This window comes from Plodia interpunctella, chromosome 6, assembly GCF_027563975.2.
Source record: "Plodia interpunctella isolate USDA-ARS_2022_Savannah chromosome 6, ilPloInte3.2, whole genome shotgun sequence".
NCBI lineage: Eukaryota > Metazoa > Arthropoda > Insecta > Lepidoptera > Pyralidae > Plodia > Plodia interpunctella.
In genome coordinates, this window is record NC_071299.1 from 1,496,243 (window position 1) to 1,515,411 (window position 19,169).

The window sequence follows — 19,169 nt, forward strand, 5'->3', positions numbered from 1 at the left end:
ATTAGTTGCAATTTATATTGAGTTACGACAATACTGTCTTTGTTTGATCTTCTTAGTTGACTGACAGAGAATGTTATGTGCCGTTAAGAAGATAATGCCATTTGTACATAATTTTTTGTGCTGTTAAGCTTCAAATAAATAGTTGAGAAAATATAATGTTGAGTTTTGTTAAATAAATAGTTGAGTTTTGTCGACGAATATAATATTGAGCAAGACGGATGCCACAGAAACCTTTCAGTAGACTATTAAAAGGGGTTATATTTTTTCCATCAATACCCCATAAGTTTACAATGTAGGTCAGCCTACGCCTGCTAGGGCTACGCAAACAATGTTAATGTGTTTATTGGTATTAGTCAATATCAGTCTCTAAATTAGACGTCAGGGAGCGGCCGACTTCTTTGTGCAAAATGTCCTTTTCTCACAATGTCCTTTCTCATAATGTCCTTTTCTCGAAAGGTCCTTTCTCAGAATGACCTTTTCTCAAAATGTCTTTTTCTCACAATATCAATTTCTCATAATGTACTTGTCTCATAATGTCCTTTTAATAAAACAAAATGTTTTAATCAGTTGCTTATCTAAATTATCATCTAAAACACACAATGACATTTCGATATAGGACATTATGAGAAAAGGACATTATGAGATAAGGACATTATGAGAAATGGACATTTTGAGAAATTGACGTTTCGAGAAAAGGACATTGTGAGAAAAAGACAATTTGCGCCAAGATGGCGGCCGGTTGTAAAATCACACCCAAATCCACACTGTCGTCGAACGTCGAATTCATGAACATTGCGTGGGTAGTTTGTATGAGTGCTTTTATTTACCGCTAGGAAGAACAACTATGTATGCAGATTCGGCGAACTTTTCCGCGATAGTTTGGAGCCGGGATAGGTTTCACACTGACGCCCGGATTCGCGGTGTCACAGCCTCTAATAAAATCAGGAACATGAAAGAGTTATAGATTGAAATCGTGGCGTAAATCCATAAAAACTGTCTGAAAGGAGGCCGGAGTCTGGTCACTAATGACTACAATTTCAGAATGTAGGCCACGAAGGTCACCCTCCTTATAATGTGTTTGCTCTGCAAGTTAGTTGTAAGCTAATCGAATGGTTATAGCCGTTAATCGTAGGTGTACCTATCTGGTTGATGTTCAAGTTAGAAAGTTTAAATTCGTCCAAAATTGTACAAACAGATATTCTTACAGACATTTTTTCAAATTCTTATTTTATTACTATTTCTACATCGCAATAAGTTATTTTTTTTTCTTAGGTATCTATATTATTCTTTACAAGTTCTTTTTCTATATGTTTTGATTATGAAGTCATGGGAATCGAGTGTGTCATGCTCACTCAAATGGTCAATCTGGTGGTGGCGTCGTGGGCCGGGTCGTGAGGTTCCCTCTATTATGGTTGAGCTACGCGATGGCTGTCCCATGCGTCAACTCGTGAACGGGTGCTGCCAGAGGGAACTGGTCATCTCGTTTCTCATATATTTTCATGTAAGTTAATTGTGTTTCACATCGATATATATATATATATTATAATCAGCACTCGGATCACAATCATAACCTGTTTTGATATACCTTTTGACTATGTACATTATGTACTTTTATATATTATTAGAAAGAAAAGGAAAAAAAAAAATTTTTTGTAAGAAACAATAATGGTAAGCCGATCTGGCATGATAGGGACCAACACTGTTCAAATGAGTTTCTTTCGGCATTTCTTCTCAGCAGTGGTCGTTCCGAAATGCCAGTAGTTTCTAGCTTGTGAGAAATAACTATAAATTTAAAGATTGACGAGAAAAAGTGCCTGTGAAGGTCTAATTTCTGAATAAATGATTTGAATTTTGAATTTGAATTTGAATTTGATAGGTAATTTTTTTTGTAGGTAGAAATTGGTAGTTTCTTACTGTAATGATGAATACCTACAAATAAAGAACTTAGTTTTACGTAGAGCAGAAATCCGAAAGTTGATTATCTTTCTTCACATCTATATTCTTAAAAACCGAAATGAAAATTACTATTTTATTATACCAAAATTAGTTTGTCATAAAAATTCGTTGTGATTTAGAGTATAGCGTACTCAAACCCATGGAATTAAGGTGGAAAACGCTTCTTTAGCTGGTTTTAAAAATTGTGTTGTTATGGAATGTTTGCGTCTGGTTGCCATGGCGACGATATCGTCACATCTCCGTGAAATACCGCTGATTCGGTCAAAGGGGCGTTGATCCTTTGATTTCATGTTAATTCTATTTTATTTTTTGAACAAAAGTCCTACAGACTCATCTCAGATTGTTTAATTAGCCCCAGAGCTTTGGTGCTCAGAATTTGTTTTCTTACGTTTTCTACCTTTTCTTCTCTAGTTCGGGCAGTTTTCAGCATCCTTATTTAGTTGTCTTTTCATGTGTTTTTTTAACTGATATAACTATACGTAAAAACGCAGTATAGCTAATATGGATTGAATTACCTATCTCGAAAGTACTCTAGACCTACGTTTTAGACCATAGAGAATTATAACAACTCAAATAACCACTCGAACATTTATCCATCTATTTTCTCTTATGGATATCACTTGTGTGGTTTTGTGAAAATGACTATCTATAAGTAGATCTCCAATTTATCTCCTATAGTTACATAACAATGCCGGTTACACACTATCGGCGAACTCATGATGGCGACGCCAGTGCACTAACATTGCGTAATATATATATCAGCTTTTTTACTGCAATGTATGTAATCAGTCCGTCAAATTTCGTCAAACTGTATCGCCATAATGTACACGGCACAAAGCCAAGGATCTCTTTACATACTCAGTGGCGCCATCTGTATAAATTAATTTATAGCTACTCACCGCTAGATGGCGTTGTAAAATGTCGCACATGTGCTTTGACCATGTTTCATAATTTTCTTTTTTTAAGAAAAATAAAACAAGCGAAATTGATTTATGCTTAGAGTTTTCTTTATTCGCTTAATTTATTAAGTATTAATACTTACTATGAAAGAAACGATCATGCTCCTTTAAATACTAAACATACTTATGTGTAAAAGTAGGTGCGTTTCGAATTATGATACAAAGCTAAGATATAATGAATATTATTAAAATTGATGAAGAAATAACACAGTAACTACATAACTTCGAAGTTATTTGTTTTTATTATATAACACGAAAACATATTTTGGTGATATTATGTGATGATCAAAAAATTTAACATTATTCAGATTTGAGTTGTGGCAATCAACATTTTGATTTCGTAGAGAACAAGAGATGGGTGAATTTTAAGCGTTTGAACGCGGCGTCTAGCGTTTCATTTGTGTTCGACAACATTTTTGAATCAAGATTTTCTTAAAAATTAAACATTTATAATATATATAAAATAGGGCAATTAAATTGATTACTGTCTATGGTAAAATTTTATAAACCAATGAAAATTTTATGAACCGTGAAATTCAGCCAGACAGAGAAAAATCAAATAGAAATATAGTAGAAGCTTGCTTACTACAGAGCTTAATTTTTTTAAATTTACAATTCATAGTAACATTGTTTCCAACCTAAAAAAATCATACACGCTTTAAGTTGTGTAGTTACAAAGTTATATTTGAGGTAAAATCAAAAAGGTTACTAAGAGAAGACTAGTTTTACGTCTTATTTAAACATATATGTAATTAAATCCCAATATAATTGTATTTTCCGATTTTCCATATACCTAACGCGAATATCTACCGATTAATTAATGGAATTGTTGATATATTTTGATCACTCGACCAAATAACAATTAAAGTCTTATATATGTATGTAGTGGCATTTAATACACACAAATTAGCAGATTATTACATTTTGCCTTCTCTATAGTTAAAATTTTAAGCCATATTTCTTACGAGTATATGAAAATAGTGGATGAATAACAACTGGTAGGCGCTTATGCATACGGTTACAACTCTTGATCCGTCATAATTATCTGTTTTTAGTTACTACTAGATTTGGCCCGGTGAAATTCTAATCTCGGATTCTAAGGATCGTATCGCGATGAAACCTATATCAGATTTTAAGTTAGAACATCTGCTATACAACTGGTTTTCATATGTGCTTTTCCTAGCATTACTAAATGGTCGAGGGATTCCAATGGTTATGATATATAATAATAAGTTAAAAACAATACAAATGTACTTAATCAAAATTTGTTTGAATGCCAAGCTCCTAGGTTTCTGAATGATTGGTAACTAATTTAACGAATTGGTACTAAAAAGTGATTTTGTGAGCACAATGGGCATGATGGTGTTTTTTAATTATCATTGTTATTGTCCTCACAAAATCACTTTTTATTTAGTTGCCAATCATTCAGAAACCTAGGAGCTTAGCATTCCAACAGTGGTCCTCCAAGGACCGCTGTTTGCATGACAAGCTCCTAGGTTTTCTAGATACCTTCTCTGTACATCTCGGGATCGATCGCAGGCATCGACGGTGTTATTTCTTTTTATTTCCATGAATATATATAATAGTCCTCATATCGAAGAATTTTATTTATCAGTCAAGATATCTAGAAAACCTAGGAGCTTGGCATTCATACAAAATTAGAGTGTTAAAATTGTATAAAATATTCACATAACTATACAGCGGGCATCGTACGTATCAACAACAACATATGACACAATTTTCAAAATCATTTCATTATTGAAATATCGCTTAGGTACTAAGATATCGCATATTTTTGATTAATCTGAAGTTAGCTTTGTCTTCAAATGTGACAAAAAATTTTAATCGTAAACGTCAGATCGATCAAGAAATAGCCAATTAAATTACCAACTACACGTTACAATATATGTAATATTATAGGATGAGAGATTATAATGTAAAAAATATATAATTAAATTAATTGTTCAACAGCCATAGACATACCTAGAGAATTTATTTTATACGACCTATTAATTACATAAATTTGTCGTTAAATGCGAGGACTATGTATTGGCAGTTAAAAACGGTCTTTTAAAACCACTAATTTAAAATTAAAAATAAACTAAAATTGTTTTTTTTTTAACAAATGCCAATAGTTGAGTACGACATTAAAACTTTTATAATTTTACCAGATGACCGATAAATTGTTAAATAATATTATTAATTTTATTTAAAGAGAGTTTGGTAGGTAACTTAGTTCTGCGCATTTATAACGCTATTATGTTTTTATATCATAGTAACTCAAACATCAGTTATAAGACTATGTTACAGCTATATGTTGTACGTATGTATGCTCTTCAAGCGTTGTATGTACTATCTTGTGAGCCTATTAACAAGAAAATACGGTTTAAAACATTATAATATTTTAAAAAGCGCAAAACTAAATTACCCGCTGTGTTATATTATTTAAACTATAAAAAAAACAACAATATGCAAATCGCCCGCGTTACAGTCTACAAAAATATGTTAGAATACTGCAACTGCATCATCGATTACGTGCACTCTCTGAATCCCGTCTGTAACCTTACTGACTAGTTTTATAAATACAATATTTTCATGTGATGTAACATACATCAAATGAAGAGTAATATTTTTAATTGTAATTAAAATATCTGTGGATCTATCAAAGTAATATATTAAACTGGTTCACGCTAAGTTGCACGAAAATATGTTTAGTTACGTGTGACAGAAACTTAAATGTATGTTTTGTGCATGTGAGCAAGATCTTTTGTCTACAATCTTTATAAGTAGAAAATTCAGAAACTTGGTGAACTACAAAAAGATTTTGGTAACTTTTAAACACTGGGGATGTATTTCCGAAATTAAATATAATAAAAATATAAAAATTATCGCAACTTCATCATTGAACAATGAAGTTAATAGTTTTCTTCTAGATTGATAAAAGTTTTATTTCGCGTTTTTGAACGAATGTCATGAAAGTGATCAATATGGCGTTATCTCCTTAGTTTCTATTACTCTTAAAGGAAAAAGATAAAAATTTTCGGTAAGGTGGGAAACCTCTATATTACTACCTTCAATTTTGAAGCGCTAGTAGAGACGTAATCGTAAAGCTGTTCGCAGAACTAATGATACCCCCTTTTCAGTTGTTTACTGCCATACTCTTATTATGTTGGTACGTATTTGTTATTAAAATTTATCGACAAATATGTAAAATAGAGGTAAAAACAACTTATTTTCATTAATGTTTAAAAGAAATTAATATACTGAGAATAATACTGTGAATTTGTTTAGAAGTGGCGCTTTTTTGGAACAATAAAGTATAATAAATAATAAAATAAAATAATATAAAGTCGACAGTAAACAGTCGAAGTACACAGTTTTTAATAACCCAAGTAAGATGTTATACCGCTAAGTTTTGTGTATGTCTGTGACATCATAGCTTCCAAATTTTGATCTACTTGAGGTTTTATTATATTTTCTGAGATAAGTGAAGTTTCTATCATTAGTTCTGCGTACAAAGGAACTTTAACATCTAATGGCCAGCCTGCTGCGTGTTGACGGCAACAGGCGCAGGGAACATGTCGAACTCCTCCACAATGGTCTTGGGGTGTAAAGCGCTGATATTGTTGTCCATGGTGTAGGTCCGAGCGTGGGTTTGAGCCAACTTCTGCTGCGGCTCGTTCACTAGCCAGTCGTTCTTGTCCTATAAATATCAATTAATTATTATACCAACCTTAAAAGTAAGTAAATGTTAATGAAAAACCCAAAGGTTTAGGCAGACCACCAGCCGCGCGACTCAACCCCCAGACAACCCAGAGACCCGACCCCAAATAAGGTGGGAGAAGGGGTGGACGAAGAAGAAGAATAGTAAGTAAATATCAAGGAAAACATGAAGTCAATAAGGTACTACTCCAATACAAAATTCTTTATTTCAATTCAGGATGATATACATCACTTATTGACGTCAAAATACTGTTAAAACGAAAACGAAACTATTCTGTGCCTTACCTTCATCCGGCGTTGCTTAGCGATCTGCACGTCTCGCAGATGGGCCAGCCTGGTGAGGTGGGACCTGACCTGCTGCGGCGTCAGCCCCGTGCGCCCGGAGAGCAGCAGTTTCTTGTTGTATTCGTACGAGCCTTGCGGGTCTCGGCGCTTCCATTGGTATCTGTCCGGTTCCAAAGCTCAAAGTCAAGATTTATTTCGAAATTAGACCTTCAATTTTTACGTAAAATTTTAAACTATATAGTTCTTTGGATTTTCGTTTTCATAAAATATTGAAGTTACAATGGAGAGCGTAAATGTTTAGAAACCTAGAATAGACTAGGTATAATATGTAAATGTTCGAAGTTTATAGTCAATTATACTGATAGTGGAGTTAATTTAACATGTTTTATGGGTGTTTTAAGTAGGCAATGACGTAATAGTGAGTGCGGTGGCCCCGAAATTTTATGTGCTAAGTTTTTTGCCAAACGATCATTGAGCAGAACCAAGCCAAACTTATTATTAATTATTCTCATTATTATAATTTCTGTTGTTATGATTTTGATAATTATGAAATTTTTGTCTGATTAGGACACTATTCAAGAATCTCTCTATGAAAATGTTTGGTGTGCCTCCAATCGTGTGCGTAAGATCGTGCTAATTTGGTGGATCCTCTTTATCCACGACTGTTGATGTTCGCAATAGAAGCAAAGATTAATAAATTTGAATGATTAATAAATCTTATTACCATCGATGATATAGAAAAAAATGTTTTGCAAATAGTACTAATTTTGGAAACGTTGCTTTTATGATATATGAGAGGATCCTCTATATCAGTTCATCGAAGTGGTACTTCTCGGATGCCTTCTGTTTATCCTCGTATTAATATTATAATACAGAGGCGCCGAAATTCGCAATACCTGTAAATGGTGACTAAGTGATAAGCACCAATTGTAATTACTTTAAGATCATTGTAACACTTGTGAAATAATATGAATATGAACACCAGTTGGATTTTGACTGTAGATCATAAAATAAACCAGAAAAAGTCATAGTGAAGCAGACATCTGCAGTAACTCACCCTGGGAATGGTCTGGTGAGCCTCCTGTGAATGTTGGGGGACCGGGACCTCTTCCTCAGTTCGTTGGGGCGGTACCCCCTCGGGTGGATCCTGTTCGTCCGCGTCCGGTTGCCCCTCGGCCGCAGCCTGAGCGGGCTCGGGCGCAGGTCGTACGATTTCGGGTTCTTGAACGAGTCTACTGGAATGTAATGGTGCATGCATTAAAAATTGACAGACTGATTTCAGTGGTGTTGTTTTACACTTGTATAATGTCTACTAAGGACAATCACACATAGCTCTTACTTTTTTAATTGACAAGAACATAACTCTTTACGGGGCAACTAGAAAACTATTTTCTGGTCTTTCAATAGCAACCGTTGCAGGTTAATATAATTTCCAGATAAATTAATTTTGTGATATTTTCTCAGTCCTGTAAATAAGCTTTGAGATCAATAAGAACTATTCAGGACGTTTGATCTCTGTCAGCTGGCGTTATTACAACTTCTTCATAAGCAGACATTATCAGAATATTATGAAGATAATCCAACCAACCATCATTAATGTCGTTGTCGACCTCCCGACTGACGCTCGGAGCTATGATCTCGTTCAGTTTGCCCATCCTCTGCCAACGTTTGCGCAGTTCTTTAACCTCCTTCTTAGCGACCTTGCGCAGTTTCGTCTGGCAGATGTAGCGGTGGCGTTCGAAGCAGCTGTGGGGAGCCCATCTGAAAAAAATAATGTTAATTTTTTAGTTTTTGGAGATGTCGCATAAGCAAGATTTCAGTCACCGGAGTAATTTTTGATTATGAATTGTGATTAGATATAATCAATTTACATTTATTTTGCTACTTAACTTTGCCATACATACGACGCCATGTGCTGATAAATATTGTTTACGTTTAAACATTTCGAAAACAACTAGGATTATATGTTTCAAATCACCCAGATTTAGGAAACTTTTTGATATGTTTATTAAAGTGATTTGATAGCTGATTCCGCTACCGCCTAGCCCCGGCAGAAGGGTAAAATGAAAAAGTGCTGACTTGATGTCGTCAAGGATGATATGTCTTCCAATGAACTGAAAAAATTTAACCCAACACATGACACTTACGAAGTGAAGAAGAGAAATGTGAAGCCTATGCTCCAAAACTAAATAGGTAGTTGAGGAAGGAGCCGGCAAAATACTCAGATGATAGAGATGCTTTAAAGTAAATTAAAACAGTAATAACTGTCATGTTTAATAAAATCCTATCATTATTTCAATTGATATTTGTCGTACGTATAAACGAATAGGTTATATAGACAGGATCGTGTTACCGTATTGTAGTGGACCATAATGGCTGCCATAAATGTAGATTAAACAATGGCAGTCTCATGACTAGAATTGGATGATATCATCTGTGGTTTTCTATGAAACCATAAATATTGGATAACATTCCGTGAGGAATGTGGACTTGAATTTTGAAATAGATAAACATACCTATCTTACTTTATAGTTAGAATAATGACGATCTAGTCATTCATTTTATAATGTACTTATCTACTTTAGGAATTATGCTAGTAGCTTTTGTCGTGGGTTCGACTATTCAAAAATATATTTTCAAATGCGACAAATTAATGCGTATCATAGAAAATATATGTAATTATTTTTTATCATTGTACAGTTGTATTTTTATCGATTTTGTTACAAAATCTTTAATGTTAGCTAGTTGGATTTATTGATATAAATTTCTTTCTCATAGACACTTTATTCGCAAACTACTTTGCATTATATGTATAATAAATAAATAAATATTTATAATGAAGCAGAAAATAAAGCTTAAGGGGAATAACAACACACAATAAATACACAATCATCCGTCTTTCTGTGTCAAATTTTACGGACATAATACAATGATGTTGTAGTCGGACCGCAAGTCATAAAAATTTATGTCGATTTCGCAGTATCGACCTTTGTTTACTATAATCGTTTTGACCAATAAGCGATTTTCGATTGGCTAAATTTAGAGGAGATAGCGGGTAAAATATTGAAGTCACTCTTCGTATTATTGAGTGTGTTGTTGGAAGTATGACATTCAGAAGTTCGAAAGCGAAATATTCAATCTATTCACACTTTAAAAGAGCCTCACTCAACAAACGTGCTGGAAATGTTGACTTAGTTTTCTCATCATAAAGAATATAGCACAGAAGATAGACACAGTGCATGAAACGAATTAACAATAGTAGCCTTAATAGCAAAAAAATGTTTTTGTTATTAACGCTGCAGCAATTAATGCTCGTCTTGGAAAATTAAAAAAGGATTTTTAAAAATCTAGTCACTTATCAATTAGACCAAATCCCACAGTGAACTTTATTTTATGGAAGATTGAATTCCACAGTTAAGGGTATCCGTAATGGGAGCAGCCATTATTGTGTTGCCCCATCGCACGTGTCCCGCTGGACCCGAACCTCCTATTTTAATTGTTATAGTTTACCCCAAAGTTGGGGTATTCTCGAAGTCACGAGGATATTGAGGTTTTAGTATAATTGGGAACTTTGGGAAGTATATTGCTTAATTTTGCAAGAATTTCGAATTAATCAAGGGTTGAATGTTGATGAATTATACCTCTATTAGGATGTGGGTGTTATTAGAATAACACCCACATCCTATTATATTATAGATAATATAATATAATTTTCTTGTTTGTAGTTTAAAAAAATATGATTTATTTTTTGTTTCTGAAAATATCATCTAAAACGCCTCCTTTGAGAACAATTCTGTCTTTTATAATCCTAAGAAAAAAATAGTTGATAATTCGATTATTGAAGCTATTTTAGTCCAAGAATCAAGATCAGATTTCAGAGCCTTTTCAACCTGGCATTATCAGGCGTGCACTTGCACTTGTAACGGATATTGACAACAAACATATGAATCAGCCTGTTGTAGCTAAAGCAAACACTTGATTCCTGTAACTATAGAATAGGAGAGGTTAATCGATGACGGACGACACAGTCGCGATTATAGGAAGAATCGCGACTACACAGTCGCACACTACACACAGTGGACACCCATATCATGCTGAATTCAAAACGATATGGACTTTACAACAGTATTCTACCAGATTAGAAATAACGTAGACTCTTAGAAATTACGTAATTTCTAAGAGTGGCTATTTTAACAATATGATGTTGTTATGCATCATTTCAATTTGCCTATCGATATCTATAAGATTTGAGCCTTATTCGGATATGTTTCCTGATATCGTCTCAATGCTGGGTGATCTTTTGACGTTACTTAATAACAGAGGAGTCATTGAAGTAACTCCGTTTTAGAGAAATAGCATTCGAAAGTGTTCCATCGACGCAAAAAGAAAAAAAAATCGAAATGAGATCACAAAAACAATATTAGTAAATAGGGGGAAGAAGCTTAGAGAGGAACTTGTGACGCGCATGACCTCTTCCCATCAGATGGGCCGCAAGTCTGATTGCCTGGTCGATTAACAATGGAACAAATCGAAATCATACCTGTACAGCAGGTCCGGCATCATCGCAATGCAATGCCACTTGAGTTGCTCCGGACTCAGCTTCTTCATCTTGGAGAAGGACTGGTAGTGCATCTGCCGCAGCTCGCCCCCCCATTTCCACGCCTTCGAGCTGTAGTCGTAGATGCCGCCGATCCATCGGCTGGCATTTCCTGAAAGATTTATTATGTTTATTATTATACTAGCTTTGGCCCGCAGCTCCGTCTGCGACAAAATATCTCTAAATATCTCCAAATAGATCCAAATCCTCCGTTTTGACCTTAAAGAAGGATAAACAATCATACCTACTTTCACATTTATATTAGTATGAAAGTACTGATAGTATGTATGTGTGTTTGAGTGTTGCGTTGTTGTGTATTGTTTTGTCAGTTGTAATTATTCTCTATAGTACTCATAAGTCATATACACTAATATTTTTTCAAATTGGCCTTTCAAGTTATGATAACCAAACTGTACCACGCGGCTACGCTCCACGACGGAAAATCGAGATTATTGATAGCCAATTACTTTTATCGTCGTTGTCCTATACAAAAATATTTATTCCAATTAGGTTGGTAGGTTTGAGGTTTTAATGAACACGTGGAAGAGGAAGTTAAGTTTCTGCCATTATAGGAACAGCTCTAAGAACTAAGACTAAACTACAATACATACCTACGTCGGGTCGATTGAGATAAGCTCGCAGATTCCTGTCCTCCCATCGCGCCGGTACCGACAGGTTGCTGTCACGGTCCTGTAACAATGCAACGGGGAAATGTTACAACTGGAGTACATTTACTTGTTAGTTACAAGCTCCAATTATATTTTTGGTGATCACGTTTAAATGTTATAAAAATCAAAAATGGAATGGTATTGAGACGAAGGCAAGAATATAAATTTTAGTTTAGTGTTTAGTGAATAGGAATTTTTAGGAATAGGAATTTCTATTCACTAAACACTAAACACTAGGGTGTTTACACCTAATCTTTGATGATCAGACTAGTTTCAGGTCAAACCCACTCAAATTAAATTAATTTTAAAAAGTTATTATGATAGTGACATATTGGACTTGATTGAAAATAGTATAGGACAGATAATGATGACATTATAAGAAGGAACTTATGCTACAGAAAAGAGACGGAATCATAAATGAATCAAGTCAGAATATTTGGTTCAATAAATGAGAAGAGATTCCCGATTTGGGGTCATCTAAAATATATAATGAAAAAGCAAATTATTTGGGTTGTTGTACATTTGCCACAAAGTAAATTCGTCACTAAAAATAGTAAGTATGTAAATTTGCCACACCTTAATTTTTTTAAAGTTAATTCGTCACGTTTTGATAAAACCAAGGAACGTTTGAACCATCTATTTTAAATATGTCCTAAAATTATTTGTATATTGAATGGAAGCATAACAATTAAGCGGGAAACAGAACAAAATATATTACAAAAATAAATAATAATAAATAATGACGAAATAGATGATAATTATTATATATCAACTACACGACATGTCTTTTTTGTGTATTAAGTATGTGCTAATGATTGTGACATCACCGCTTATATTTTATCAAAACCGTCAAATTACACATGATCAATCACCGAAAATACCTCATAATTTTACAGAAATATTACGACTACATATTTTATCGTAGTGTTTGCATTAGCTGTAGCTAATAAGATTACGGCAGTCTGTTTGATCTAAGATTGATGTGGCTCGTGTCAGTCATCTTTACGAGAATTTCATGTGGCTTTGTACACAGCGATAGGAGTAGTTTAACATTGACATACTTTAAAATTGTAGTCGGTTCAAAAAAATCTGATGAAAATGTTTTATTATTAAATTCAACATCTTTGCCGGTGTTAGATTCAGCAGTAACATTTTGAAGCATTTGTAAATTGAATGATGCCAAATCCATTCACCGATAAAATAATTTATATGCTTCATTGATTGATCCATTCTGGTCTGCTATCCAGACGATATTATCGATGCTATGTAAACGTTATCGGTCGATATGTTATTATCATGATCCTTGGAAAAATACAATTAATGTTAATGACATCTCTAATTTAGATAAACCAATGCAATTCATTGAAGGGGAATTACCAAGATTTGTCGTTCTATAGCAAACATTCCAAAACGTTCTGGATCCAATTTAAGACTTAGTTAAGACGTAACAAACTTTGGATAAGATTATATTATGTAGGATTATTCCAAAGAAATAAACCTAAGAAATATATATTTTTTTCCTAATATTTTAGTTCAAATTTGCTAATTATTTTAGTTCAAATTTTAATGTTGCAAAATACAGACTTCATGTGAAATTTTATTTGATGACAGAGGAAATTGCTAAATTTAAATTGTTTTGAATGACCTTAAGCTTACCTTAAGATTGTGTAAAGGGTTTTAAAATAGGCAAAAATGAACTCTTATAAATAACAACTATAAACAATGTCAATGAAATGTCAACATATATTAAATATCTTTTATAAAATTACATTCATAATTTCCCCATTTTTACTTATTAAAAATCCAGAATGAAAAGTAATATGAATTTATTATTTACTTACCTATTTGTACATATCGCCATTTTGCTTAGTAACATGTGAATGGAATGTAATATGTTAACATTCTATGTTGATGTCTAGATGAAAACAAGGTGCCCATAACCTAGATCCAGGTAGTGGGCTTGAATCACACTTTGAATCAGTCTGACGTCAGTTTTATAGCTCAAATCATTAAAGTGAGTAATTTATTAAATCTAGGAATTATGCATGGTGTACTGAGATAAAATATAATGTATTTAATACATTGGAAGCATAGGTTAATCTGTATATATGCAATCCTACTAATACTATAAAGCGAAAGTTTGTGAGGATGTATGTTACTCTTTCACGCAACTCTACTGGACCGATTGTTATGAAATTTGGTACACGGTTAGAATATAACCTGGAATAATACAGTTATCAAGTTATTCCATAAGAACTGATCCTTTATGACCATAACTGTATTTGTTGCGGTTCTGGGTGTGTTGTTCCTGTTTCTGTGTTTGTGTCCAAAGTTCCCGCGATACAGGCTTAGTGCTTAGTGCGGACATTTAAGTGTTGTCAATTTATTTTTCCAAACAATACTCAATATTGTTATATCCCTTAGATAATTGAATTATATATTATATATTGTGCGATGATTGAAGTATATCTATACTTCAATCATCGCACCATTCTTGTCATCCTTTACAAGTGACTTGTTAAACAAGTTTCAAGGATAAAAAATATCAGCTACCTCTTTGTTGAGAGAAATTAAATTGTCTATTTTTACTTTAAAATGCAGAAAATGTATACTCAACATGATAACAAAACATAATAAAACATCGCACCACTATAATAAAACCAATGATATTATATCGATCGTAAGAGACAGGTCGTGGGAAATAACGACGCATTTTGCAAATTTATGCCCGAGATAAGAGAAAAGTGCCCAATAAAATCTATTCCGCTCATACTGCCGCCAATACAATTGGAAGATTTATATAATTTGTGGCCTAAACGGTCTATTAGTATTACCACAGAATATATACTACCATATACCTAGTAGTATTAGATGTGAAATAATTTAAGCGTATATAGGTCTTTCGATTATTTTTTATTTATAAAAAACAAAGAGATTCTGTAATAGTGTTAAAAACGATCATAAAATATAGATTCAAATATAGTCACAAATATGAGAATAAAATACCAATCTAAACAACGTACGCCACAGGCGAATTCTCAAGTGTTATAAATTGAGATAATTGGTTTACGCGGAAACTCTGCCAATAGCAGTCCGTCAATGTATCCAATCTATTAATGGATATTTTAATCGTTCGCGAAACTGGTCCATTCCAGCCTTGGTTACAACTTCGACGCCATTTCTCTTACCAGTCAGAAGTCTTACGACCGACTAGATCAGATATTCCTAAACTTTTGCGGTGAGGGGGAACCATTACTGAAGTCAAACTATATTATGGTACATAAAATACAAAATGTTATTAGAATATATATAAAAAGTCCGACATTACGTTATTCTTTATTTTTAAAGAATGAAATTTGTTTATCACTCTCTCTAGTAGGACGATGAAAATTCAACGCAAATTACGGAGGAATCAATTTGAGGAATCTCTGCGTATGTACTTTTACTCTACAATTTATGCACAAAGTCGTGAATCCATTAAAACCTGTTACTCGGCCTAGGAGATAAGCGTGATTTGAATAGAATAATGCAAACGTGTACGTCAGTTGTTATGACCGGTATAATTAATTTGCTAAGATTAACGCTTGAAATTAAATGAAATGAAACGATTATGTCTCTATCGGAGTACGGATAGATTATAGCTTTCATTTCGATTGAATAGAAGAAAGCAATAGTAGTAATAAGCCGACAAACAAACATTTATAAAGCCTAGCATTCAACTAGCGATAAAATATCTACCTAAAGTTGACGGGACCAACCTGATGTGCCCTCAATTTCTGTCACATGAATTTACAGCATCAAACGATTTAATTAAATTCGATTGGAGCTAGCAAGGATTAGTGCTCTCTTGCAAAAAAGGAAGAAATATTTCAGCATCAGTGACCATTAAAAATCAAATTACTAATGTATTGTTTCTATCACAAATTCAACAGAAAACATCTGCGTTCAAAATAGTATGTGTCATAATATCGATAAAATATGTTCTGGACACGAGGCGGTTGACCGATCTCTCTGCAAATAAACTTGTGTTACCAACTACTGGGTTGGTAGTTATAGTAGTTACAACACGCAGTTAACATTAGGAATAAACTGGACCAGGTCAGCATTGTCTATGGAACGACCTTAATATTCCGTGCTCTATCACATATTTTGAATTTACAATGTTGTTAGAATATTTTTGCGCAATAGCATTTGTTTGACATGATTGGATCGTTACCTTTTAATTCCTAATACTTTCCTAATCATATTCTCTCTGTCTCATCTGAGCAAATTTCCGGTTACTTTGATCGGAGCAAAGGAACTGCTTTCCTAAGAGATGCAGACCGCTTAATATTTCCAGCACACAGGACTGCTGCGTTCCGAGGTAGTTTCAAGTACGCTGCAACGCGTTGTTGGAACAACATTCCACCGCCTATTAGGCATTCTATGACCATTAAAACTTTTAAAGTTCAATTCAAGGAATACATTTTAAATGCTCAAAAGTCTTAACGTGCAGTGTTTACCTGAAATGCTTATGTTTATTTCTCATAGTATTAATATTATTATAATAATTATCTATAGTATATGTATATATGTATGTGTGTGTATATATATATATATGTATTTATATATGTGTATATATGTATGTATACTGTATGTGTATATATGTGTGTATATATATGTAATACATACTGCAAGTGCAAATACTATATATACCTATTTATATATTGTTTAATTATTTATACCTTGTAAATTTTATTGTATTAAGCACTTAGACACAGTATAGCGCCTCCCTAGTGTGCTTGTTTTATATTTTTGTTTTAAACTTTTAAGTAGTTGTATAATTTTAATTTTGTAAAGGTGTCCTCGGAAGACCAGCGTTGTGGTTATCACCGCAACATTTTGCTGAGAGGAAGCCTTTTTGGTATACACAAATACGCCCAAATTGTGAAATCCTGTAAAATACTTAAGTTTGTGATATCAAATAAAATATTTTTCTTTCTTTCTTCTTTCTTTCTTTCTTTCTTTCTTTCCTAGTTTTGCTTCTCCACTTCGTACTATCATTAGCGCTTACTCAGTTTTTAGACTGCTGGCACACATATCTTGGCCTGAAACGGTATGTCCAGACATTTGTTCCAGATCGTCTCTTAATCATATAATTGTATAATGATTCACTAATTCATTTTTTTATCACCATATACATCTTGCGGTATATTATATATCGAACGCACCTACTATGATACTCTCCTATAAAACGCTATGACAAGCATAACCTAAGTGCAAGATACGCACAATCGCCACTTTAGTATTAATAACATGATTATTCTGTTTATACTTTCTCTATTACATACTAAGTATATACAATCGTAGGTTAAGTAACTATTGATTCTTACAATCGAAGACATTGAGTAATTAAATATGCAGATCAAACAATCACACCTACAGAATCTTGGTCGTGTAGCCCTTAAGCTATATGCCACTTTCTATCTCAATGTAGGGCTAGAGCCTTTCACTAACTCGTTTACTTTAGCTCCCATTAATGACAATACTATAACAACTTTACAATTTATTACAAGTTTATACTGAATGGAAGAGTAAAGAAAATTATCTTATCTCTAAACATTACTTTGAAAATCATTTTGTCATGACGAAAATAGATTTGTAGATCCACCTACGCTACGTTTAGCAACAGTTGCCGTGTATTAATTCGATTAGATCTATTCCCAGCCTTGACTTTGCAAATGGATTCCTAGAAATGTAATTAACTAATAACAAATAGAAATGCAACAGGATCACTCGTACATTTATCTAAATATTTATTAGAAAAAACTGTGTGAAAAAACGGAAACATTTAGAAATGTGGATGATTATCGAGCAACTGAAATAGCGAATAGAAAAATATTGCGAATAGCAAAATGTATGTTGTTGCTACTTCTTCGTAGTGTTTGAGTGGTGTAAACATGGAGAATTGGAACTTTCGAGATGTGTGACGAATAAATTGGGGTTGAGGTCGAGTCTCGCTCCTACACTTGTTTACTGTAAAATGAGAAAAAATATTTTTTTTTTTATATGACTTAATAGCATGGTTGAATGATATAGCTTTAACTACAGATTGGAAACAAGTGAGAAGACTGTATCTTCAAGAACAGGTTTAACCGGTTTTAGTGATTCTGATAAATTAGTGTATAGCCAATGTTCTCCTAGATGTAATAGTTTAATACAGTCATTTTGATTCGATCAGAATGAAAAAAAAATTAAAAGCTTAGGCCAATTTTATGATTTCATGCTTAGCGACATATTAAAAATAAGTTGTGGACATCATAACATGATGATGAGACTAAACTGAAATGGGTTTTAAATCACCGAGTGTTAAAACGTCATTCCCAGAACAAAATAAGATTGATCTAAGAAAAATGAGAAAATTGCCAACTAAGTTTTATTGTTGAATGGGATGAGATTGTACTGAGCCGGAGATGATTTCTATAATCTGTACAGAGCTTGTAACTCGTTTAATAATAATAAATCACATCATACAAATACATATGAACCCAAATTTACTCAGATTAAAAAAGTTGTGGTTACGGTCTCGTAAGAATTACGTTGGATTGTATAAAAAAATGTTTATATTCTATATATGTTTATATTATATAATTTCGTTAATTTAATAAATTATTTGAAAAATGATAAACTGTAAGACACTAGTTTAGTTTAATTCCGTAATGGTTCAAATACAATTCCAAAATTTCGTTAAATTAATCTGTATTTTATACTAATATTATAAATGTGAAAGTCGGTCTGTCACGCTGGGCCGATTTTGATGAAATTTGGAATAAATATTATACCTAGTTGAAATAAACATTATAGCAATAACCTTGTCAAATATAGGCAAGCGCGGGCGGACATGAATCTATAAAAAATTAGCTTTAGGCGACTAAGTATAGCTAGATTTATACAGATTCAGTGACTCGTATAATTCCTTCGCATGATGTTCTGGGCACTGGT

At 33.2% G+C, this 19,169-nt stretch overlaps 1 protein-coding gene across 3 annotated transcripts in view; it reads right to left on the bottom strand.

Moving 5' to 3' along the window:
* Positions 1-2,941: 2,941 nt before the first annotated feature.
* Positions 2,942-19,169, bottom strand: part of LOC128670583 (uncharacterized) — a 131,241-nt gene continuing 115,013 nt past the window's right edge. For 2 of the 3 annotated variants that reach the window (XM_053746358.2, XM_053746359.1), the window contains exons 4-9: positions 12,132-12,210; positions 11,464-11,632; positions 8,512-8,684; positions 7,981-8,158; positions 6,924-7,083; positions 2,942-6,618 (exon numbers count right to left, since the gene is read on the bottom strand). In XM_053746358.2, coding sequence (XP_053602333.1) covers positions 6,448-6,618; positions 6,924-7,083; positions 7,981-8,158; positions 8,512-8,684; positions 11,464-11,632; positions 12,132-12,210 — 930 coding nt within the window. In that variant the 3' untranslated portion in view covers positions 2,942-6,447. The remainder of the gene's footprint in view (positions 6,619-6,923; positions 7,084-7,980; positions 8,159-8,511; positions 8,685-11,463; positions 11,633-12,131; positions 12,211-19,169) is intronic. The other variant, XM_053746360.2, reaches the window with a different exon arrangement.